The 9,363-nt window shown below is 39.9% G+C and overlaps 1 protein-coding gene across 1 annotated transcript; it reads left to right on the plus strand.

The window, feature by feature from the left end:
• The first annotated feature begins 227 nt into the window (after nt 1-227).
• Nucleotides 228-8,428, plus strand: LOC132508133 (histone H3.3A). Its single transcript, XM_060128050.1, has 4 exons — nt 228-379; nt 1,925-2,075; nt 3,264-3,417; nt 7,768-8,428. Exons 2-4 carry the CDS (start codon nt 1,948-1,950, stop codon nt 7,894-7,896), a joined length of 411 nt encoding a protein of 136 aa, XP_059984033.1. The 5' UTR covers nt 228-379; nt 1,925-1,947; the 3' UTR covers nt 7,897-8,428.
• The last annotated feature ends 935 nt before the right edge of the window (nt 8,429-9,363 follow it).

Raw genomic sequence — 9,363 nt, forward strand, 5'->3', positions numbered from 1 at the left:
GGGGGCGGGCAGGCGGCCGTCTCGGCCGGAGCCGGCGGCCCTTCGGCGTGTCTTTTGTGTTTGTACACACACTGCGCGAGGCGGCCGGGAGGAGGGAGCGGGCGGCGCGCGGGGGAGGGGCGAGCGCGCGCCAGCGAACGGGCGCGCGGGGGGAGGGGCGGAGGCGGGGCGCGAGCGAGGGGCGGGGGCGGGGCCGAGCCTTCCCTCCATTGTGTGTGATTGGTTGGCGCGCGGCGCGGGGGCGGGGCGGCGTGTGTTGGGGGATAGCCTCGGTGTCAGCCATCTTTCAATTGTGTTCGCTGCCGCCGCCGCGCCGCTGTCGCTCTCCGACGCCAGCGCCGCCTCTAGCTCGCTGAGCTCCAGCCGAAGGAGAAGGGGGGTAAGTTTCCCCGTCTGCCCGCTTCCCCGGAACCGAGCCCCGCTTGCCGTCAACCCCGGGCCGGGCCCCGGCGGTGCGGTGAGGGGACCCAGGGTCCCTCCGGCTTGGCCCACAAACTTTTTGGCCCAGAAATGGAGGTGAGGAGCGAGTTTCCCTCACCCCTCAGGCGACGGCGGCTCCGGCGGCTCCCCAGTCTCTCGCCGCCTCAGCCCAACAGCAGCAACCGCCGCGTCGCCGAGCCTGCTCTCCCTCCCCGCGCCCCTGGCTCCTCTTTCTTCGGTGAAATCCCGCCCGCCGCCCCTTCCCGGGACCCCAGACCTTCACCACGACCCGCGCGGGCCTCTTAACTACCGCCCCCGGACCCCGGACCCCAGTTTTCGAGCGGGAAAAGGGTGGAAATCGCCGCTGCTTCCCACCCTGGGGTAACTCGCTTTTTGCTGCCTCCCCACAGTTGTTGCTAAGCTTCACCATCTTGTCTCTCTTCTCTGGTCACCGACCATATTTTTTCCCCCGTTTCTCTCTTCCCCATTTGAAAAAGGAGGAAAATTTTTTAAAGAGAAAAATTTTTTCCTCCTTTTTTAGAGAAGCGGAAACTTGATGCATTTGAAATGCACAAAAAAAACTTTTGCATTTTGGAGGGCGGCACGTGGCAGGGGATCGGGCTATTTTCGAGCGATTTGGTGTTTTGTCTCTTTGGTAGGGAATCGGATACGTTTTGCGATTGTTTCCATTTTGTTCTGGTCTGGGAGCCGAGTTTGTGCCTGCGCGAGACGCTGGGAGCGAGGCGGGCAGGCTGGGGGACCCTGTGCCGAGGGGCCGGAGGAGGCGAAACCAAAAGTTTATGTGGTGCTTGGGGTGGACTGGTCGGCCGGTCCCGTGCGTTAATTAAAGCCTGGGTGCGGGGCACTTTTTTTTTTTTAATTTCACTGCGAAGCTTCTGAGGACTGGACGCCAGGACGGTGCTTTGTAGAATGCTCGCTGGTGGTAGCTGTTGTTCCTCTCTTGTTTTTTGAGACGCCTTTTTGTCAACAGAACTGTAGAGATGCAGAAGCAGGAATGTTTTCAGATATTTACAGCAGTCTATCAACTGCCAGACGTAAAGGGGGGGGGCGGCGGGGGGGGGGTGACCAAAACCTTTTTTGCTGTAATTTGACTCGACCTTTCTGTGGTTTGTGGCTTCGTTCTTTTGACTTGTTAGTGGATCGAATATTTACAGGCATTTCTAATTTCTACTTTAATTAAAGAAACTGAAGTGAAGGCTGTCAGGGGTCTTTTTGTTTTGCCGTTTATCGCTCAGATTTGGCATTTTTGAGAGATGATTGGTGTTAACGCTAACAATTTTCTAGTACTACAGTTTGTTTCAGGAAGTCATATTTGGGTGGTAGACGTAATCTGCACACTTTAAAATTATGTAACATTACAGACATTATTTTTTTATACTGATCATAATTTCCAGATTTTTTGGGGGGGGAGCGGTGGTAATGGCAGGAAAACTCGTATGTTTGTTAGTTGCATATGGTGATTTTTGTGTTTTGATGCTGGTAGGTAAGTAAGGAGGTCTTTATACCATGGCTCGTACAAAGCAGACTGCCCGCAAATCGACCGGTGGTAAAGCACCGAGGAAGCAACTGGCTACGAAAGCCGCTCGCAAGAGTGCGCCCTCTACTGGAGGGGTGAAGAAACCTCATCGTTACAGGTATTAAAACAAGAGGAGGGAAAAAATGGGACAAAGCCTATCTCCCGAAGCAGTATCTATATAATTTAATAAAAAGATGTATAATTATACTTTTTGCTTTAGAGAAACTAATAATTTTTCCTTTTGAATATTTACTAATACTTTAAAATATATATATATATAATTTAGTGTTAGGTTTTATTGGGAACATGTTTAATTTTGAAGCCATGATCTTGCCCATAGCCCAGAGGAGAGGTTGTATCACTAATAACGTTAATGGGATAGGGTAACATTTTATTTAGCTGTTAGGTGTATTGTATATTTTTTAAATAGTAAATACATTTTTAAATACATTTTTGAGGATACTCTTTCTCTTGGTAAAGTAATTTAATCAAGATTGGGGGTCATTTTGTTTTAGGTAAGTCCTTCATTTATTTGAATTGGTTTATTTCCTTCTGTTAGCACAGTTTTGAACTACCCTGAGCAGTGTTGTTAAGGGCATCTGCCATTAGAGGGCAGAAGTTGTCTGTATTTAGGTGCCTTCTGCAAATGATTTTAGTTAGCCTAAAATAAAAGTGGAAGAAATAAGTCAGAATTGAGGTAAATTTCTTGCTTAAAATTAGTTTTAAAAAGAAAGAAAGAAAGAAAACTTCCATATAGAAGATACACCATAAAAGAGTATTCACATTTAATCATTCATGAGGGATGTGCAGTGTTCAAAGGTATTCTGGGAAATCAAACTTAAATGCCATAAGTGTATTTTTTAAAGGAAGCTCATTGGGTTGTGCTGGTAGATCTTTTAGAAGAATTGGGGGTGCCAGTGGGAAGAAGGAGAGTGCTGCCAAATTGAGAAGAGTCTGAACAATTTTGACCTCTTTATTTGTGACCTAGTACTTTCCCAAGTTGTAATTATAACAAGTTAGTTATATCTATGTTAAAGAGGAAGAAAATAAGGGGACTTTGATTAAACCCCCCTGCCAGGAATCTACTTTAATATCATGCTTTTTGCTTTAAAGGATTGTTGTGTTACTCTTAACAGACTTGAATATTCGGGTCATAATTTAATAAGTGAAATTTGATACAGAAGCTGAAGAATAGTTGGGTGATTTATTTTGTGAAAAGTGACTGCGTCTTTTTAAAGCTGATGACCACTCTTTTATGTTTTTTATGTATTTGGTAACCGTGTCTTTATTGTGTTTTGTTTTAAAGGCCTGGTACCGTGGCACTCCGTGAAATTAGACGTTATCAGAAGTCCACTGAACTTCTGATTCGCAAACTTCCCTTCCAGCGTCTGGTGCGGGAAATTGCTCAGGACTTCAAAACAGATCTGCGCTTCCAGAGTGCAGCTATTGGTGCTTTGCAGGTAAAATGGCGGGTGGGAAAGGCTCTAAGAGTTGGCCGTTCCTGCTTTGTACCAAGAACAATTCTAAATCTTTGTATATGCTTGTTAAATTTAATCATCACGAGTGGATGAGGTAGGTCTTATCTATTTCACTGTTAAGATGTCAGAAAGGTTAAGTTGCTCAAGGTCATACAAGCAGACATAGGATTTTAAAATTTTAGACGTTGCAGTGTTTAAAGGGAAAAAGAACCTTCTGGTTTGGCTTACAGTTGCTGCAGGACATCAGGAAGTCATGGGGCTAAAGGTAATTGGTAATTAGTTTCAAACAGTGACTGATATAAAAAGAATGTTAGAATAAATGGCTTCCTGGGCCTGAAGAGGCAGTTGCAAGTGGAGAGAACATAATATCTGGGATGGGAACAGGCAGCATAAAAGAACTGTGCATTGAGGTAAAAGAAGCATGAGTGGTAGTTAGGATTAGGTTGACGATAAGGAGAAAAAGATACTAGGCTTGTAAAAAGAAATTGGAAGACTTGTAGTTTGCTAAAGGGGATTATGTATGGATTTCCACTTAAATGGGAAACATAGTGAATTTATTCTTAGCTCCAGTGTGTCAGAACTTTGAGAAGTACTGTTTTAGCTGTGGTTATCTATTTGAAATACTGGTGGTTTGTGCCAAGATTAAAACTTGAAATGCCCACAAGTAAGATATTTGATTAGGTATGTGGGTATAATTAACATCAATCACTTAAGTAACCTATAATGTTAACGAGTTTGGCGTTCATTGTAACTCAGAGTATGGTAAGACTGCCACCTCCTTCAGAGCATGGGGTTAGAGGTGATTAAAATTGCAGATTGCTAGGCACCTCCACAGACCTGAATCGGAATCTCTTTTGGGGGAGGGTCCAGAATCTACATACACTCCATTGGAGGATTTTGCAAGGCTGCTGTTGCCAAGCTTTTCCTTTATGTGTGAGGAAGATTTGATAGGTGGATTCTACCCTGAAGTGTAATTGGTTGAGCTGTTTCTATGGTTAGTCTGAACTTCATTTGATTGGTAAATTCCAGGAGTAGGCATCCATTAAATTCTCAATGAATTGAAATTACTGAAATTTCAAACTACTAAAATCTTCCAGTGCTGTTATTTAAAACCCTTATTTTCTGTTTTAATCATTGACTATCTTTAGATCCCATTTTGTTTATTACTATAATTGCTAATCACATTTTCCCCACTAATTTTAAATATAGAAATATTATTGATATTCTCAAGCATTGATCTAAAGCTGCCAATTTTGTTTTGTAGTTACAGTTAGCAGGGCTATGCTTGAAGAACACACTATACTTGAAAGTCCAACATTGTTGAGCTTAAGTGTCAATGATAGAGCTTTGTAAATTGATTACTAAACAGTCTGAGTAAAAGACTATTGTTTTTTAAAATTCATGTCTAAACTTCCACATTGCTGTTATTAAGGTGTGTGTTTTATATTTGTCAGTAAATGTGGTTGTATTGGTTTTGAGCAAAATGTTCAATTCTGCTGCCTGTAGTACTCTTGCATTAGGTAGCTCTTTATTGGAAGAGTAATCTTTGTTAGAAGTTTATTTTGTTTGTGTTGCTTTTTTTATACATCAGTTCTCTTAAAGATACAGAGATGGAGAATTTGCTAATGGAAATAGGGCAATAGAAGAGAGCAGTTGAAATAGAATTCCAAAAGTCACTATTTTTGCCTTTAGAATTACACAGTTTACAACTTTTCTAATACAACTAAATGAGGAGGGGAGGTAGTCCAATGAGGATGGGAGAGAATTTAGTCTAGGTTTGCCATAGATAATCAAGAATTCGCTAACTTGAAATTTAGCCTTTGCCCCTAATATCTGAGAGTTTGAACTGAGGTATCATGTTAAAAATGGACATTGGTGGTTTGAAGTGGTGGAAGAGTCAGATATTGAATATACTCAAAATGTTGTAAATTAACATTTTCTTCCAGTTATAAGATACTTTTTCTTTTGCTGTTATCAAAATTACATTCACTGGGCTATAAATTAATGTGTCAGTCTTTAATTCCCATCATAGCCTTAATGTTTAGGAGACTTTGAGACACTAGCAATAGAATTAGAAATATATGAGTCATGGTTAAATTCCCTATGAGTATTGACTCTTCTCCCAGAGCTGACCAGACACAACTCTATAAAACCTATAGCCAGGTTGTAAGATGGCAGTGAGAGGCCCAGCTGCTACATGCCACATTTGAGTCGTACTAGGGGAGCCAGTAGATGATTATTCCACTCTTAAATGGTCTCAGAATTGCAGGACCTGTTGGCTTGTCCATATAGCAGCTCATAGTGCTGTGTTTTGCAGAAGCCTTCTAGATTTGCATAATCCTGAGATACGCTGGGTGAAACAAAAAAGAAACTAGTTTCTTTCTTGAGGAACTTCAGTCCTAGTATCTGATGTGTGGTGCGAACCCGTAAGAGTAAGCAGGCTACAGTATGCTGTGTTTCCTAAATTTTTTACCTATTTCTAGAGTATCCCAAGAATTAATCCCCAAACATTAAGGACTTTTGCTTTTAATATATTCTTTGGTAGGTAAGATACACGGAACTAATTGCATAGAAAAGATGCAAATTTCGGGAATTCCCTTGTGGTCCAGTGGTTAGGACTCTGCGCTTTCACAGCTGAGGAGCTGCATTCAATCCTTGGTCAGGGAACTGTCCTGCAGCCACATATCCTGGCCAAGAAAAAAAAGGAAAAGATGCAAATTTCAGTTAGGGTTAGAGGTCTCTGTTAAGTAATTTAAGGGCATTAAAAGATGGCTAGTGTACAAGGCCATTATGATTGCCAGGGAATTAGGAGTTCAAAGTTACCTGCACCTGGGAACCAGGGGCAGGAGGAGTGTTTGCTTTCTCCTTCATGGAATAATCTTAGGTAGTCCATAAAGGGGAGGTAAATAAGACTTAGCTCTTGATAACAAATGCTGCAGAAAGACATGTAGGGATAGTAAACTTTAGGTGAAACAGATTTTTATAGAAGAGAGATTAGGCTAAAAAGAATGAAGATATAAATGTAGGGAATAATTTTTTTCATAAGATGGAATAACGTAAACCATTTGAATTAATTGTTGCTGTGTTAGTTCTTTTAAAAGCAGAATCTCAAGTTTTATTGGCAAAGTCAAAATGTTTGTAAAAAGCAAAACTGGTTCTTCCCATCTCTGTATCTTGTGTGTTATGTAGTATTGTGGGGCTTGAATTGCTCAAGTAGTCTGTGTATTTCCCTTTTAGTTTTATTACCCAGAGTTTCCAAAATGGATATAATTTTTTTAATTAGGACAAAAATAGCAATTACAAAAATCTGTTTTTTTCCCCTAAATATATCTCGAACAGAGAAATAACTTGCTTATAGAGAAGCCAAATATCATCTTTCATTTAGTGTGTTCCTAATCCGCTGAAACAGTTGGACTGATGACTGGTAAAACAGTAGGTTCATTTCAAAATGAGTAAGCAGATGTTTTAACCTAGACGAAAGGATTCTTCAGCTTTTCAGACAGCTGTAAGATGTGCTAACAATTTAAGAGTTAATTATAAGTAGAAGCTCCCGTTTTTTCCTCTTTACATGCCAAGTGTTGGTGAATGATTCATGTAGCTACCAGTTTTTGAGTGAAAGTAGGGATAAGAAGATGCCTTCAGAAAAGTCTTAAGAATATCATGAGAAAAACCAGGGGGATCAATGTTATTGCTGGGAGGTAGCAAAAATGCCATTACAGATAGGGGTGCATAGAGGAAGGTACAGTTAGTGGGGGGCATGGGGGCATATCTCAGCAAAGTAGGTCAATGTATATAAGTAAGACACAAATCTGGTGTGTTCTGGGACCCAATAGCACTCTAGTGGTAAAACTGAGGTGTTAAAGGAAAGGTAGATGAGGACCATATGATGGAAACCAGTGGTCAAACAGATATAATGAAGTGTGAGTAAGATTCAGAAAAAGGAGGACACAGCAGGGTAGGAGAGTATATTACTTTGGATTAGATACATGATTCCATTTATCTTAGGATGATAATGAATGTTAGAATTTAAGTTTGATTTTTTGCTTTACTCAAGACACATTTCAGTTTACTAAAAATTACATATAACATTAAAAAAATTAAACTTTTTTAGTAGTGAAATTATTTGACTTGTATTATTTGATAAAGACTTGAGTTTTCACTTTCATAAGCTGCCTTTCAGCCTCGTCGCACAGATATTAAAATGTAAGCATTTGGTAAAATAGTCAACATCTTCTGAAGTAGGTTTTTAAAGGGCTCAAAAACCTCATCTTTTTAACTGATACAGATGTAACTTAACTATTGATAATATTTTTTCCTTTATTCCTGTTGTAGGAGGCAAGTGAGGCCTATCTGGTTGGCCTTTTTGAAGACACCAACCTGTGTGCTATCCATGCCAAACGTGTAACGATTATGCCAAAAGACATCCAGCTAGCACGCCGCATACGTGGAGAACGTGCTTAAGAATCCACTATGATGGGAAACATTTCATTCTTTAAAAAAAAAAAAAAAAAAAAAAAAATCTCTTCCTGTTATTGGTAGTTCTGAATGTTAGATTTTTTTTTTTTTCCCCGTGGGGTCAAAAGGTACCTAAGTATATGATTGCAGGTGGAAAAATGGGGGACAGAAATCAGGTATTGGCAGTTTTTCCATTTTCATTTGTGTGTGAATTTTTAATATAAATGCGGGGACATAAAGCATTAATGCAAGTCAAAATGTTTCAGTGAACAAGTTTCAGCAGTTCAACTTTATAACAATTATAAATAAACCTGTTAAATTTTTCTGGACAATGCCAGCATTTGGATTTTTTTAAAACAAGTAAATTTCTTATTGACTGCAACTAAATGGTGTTTGTAGCATTTTTATCATACAGTAGATTCCATCCATTCACTATACTTTTCTAACTGAGTTGTCCTATATGCAAGTACATGTTTTTAATGTTGTCTGTCTTCTGTGCTGTTCCTGTAAGTTTGCTATTAAAATACATTAAACTATACCTGCTTTTGGTCTTTACTATCAACCTTATCTGTACAATTAACTTACTTGAAATTTCCATATTCAGAATAATTTTAGTATCAAGTGTTTTGTCACTTTTTATCTGAAACTGTTGAGAGAGGAGGAAAGTATAAGCTTTGTATGGGAAGGAAACTGGAGCTACTGGCTTTCCTCAAATTTTTAAAAATTTGAAGATGGTATTTCTATTTTCCAAAACCAGAGTTTGACTACGGATATGTGTACTTTTAACCAGCAGTTCCCAAACCTAGCTGGCCAGCAGAATCACATGAAAATAGTTAACTCTGTGTAAGTAGTGAAAGTACATATATAAACATAATCTGTTATTAAACTTTGAATATTTAATGGTAATTTAACTGCAAATGTAACAGTCTTCAGTTCAAAAATTAGTGCATCAGAGAGCTGGCTATTTTAAGATATTGTATATTAACCCTGAAGTTATTAATCAAGCACCTATAGTTCATTCTTAGCACTGTGTTTTATTTAGCATTGGGGTGATTAATGTGAAATGAGGATGGTGAACCTTTTAAGACTTACAACATTTCTTATTAGAGAAATGCAAATCAAAACTACAATGAGGTATCACACCAGTCAGAATGGCCATCATTAAAAAATTGTCTACAAACAATAAGTGCTGGAGAGGGTGTGGAGAAAAGGGAACCCTCTTGCACTGTTGGTGGGAATGTAAATTGATACAGCCACTATGGAGAACACTGTGGAGGTGCCTTAAAAAAACTAAAAGTAGAATTACCATATGGCCCAGCAATCCCACTACTGGACACATACCCTGAGAAAACCGTAATTCAAAAAGAGTCATGTACCACAATGTTCATTGCAGCACTGTTTACAATAGCCGGATCATGGAAACAACCTAAATGCCCATGGACAGACGAATGGATAAAGAAGATGTACATATGC

Source organism: Lagenorhynchus albirostris, chromosome 2 (genome assembly GCF_949774975.1).
Source record: "Lagenorhynchus albirostris chromosome 2, mLagAlb1.1, whole genome shotgun sequence".
In the NCBI taxonomy this organism is placed as follows: Eukaryota; Metazoa; Chordata; class Mammalia; order Artiodactyla; family Delphinidae; genus Lagenorhynchus; species Lagenorhynchus albirostris.

Bases quoted from the DNA above. Each gene is read 5' to 3' on its own strand.
- LOC132508133 (XM_060128050.1), top strand. From the start codon at position 1,948: ATGGCTCGTACAAAGCAGACTGCCCGCAAATCGACCGGTGGTAAAGCA. The intron at 2,076-3,263 runs GTATTAAAACAA...TTTGTTTTAAAG, and splicing joins AAGAAACCTCATCGTTACAG to GCCTGGTACCGTGGCACTCC. The intron at 3,418-7,767 runs GTAAAATGGCGG...TTCCTGTTGTAG, and splicing joins CAGCTATTGGTGCTTTGCAG to GAGGCAAGTGAGGCCTATCT.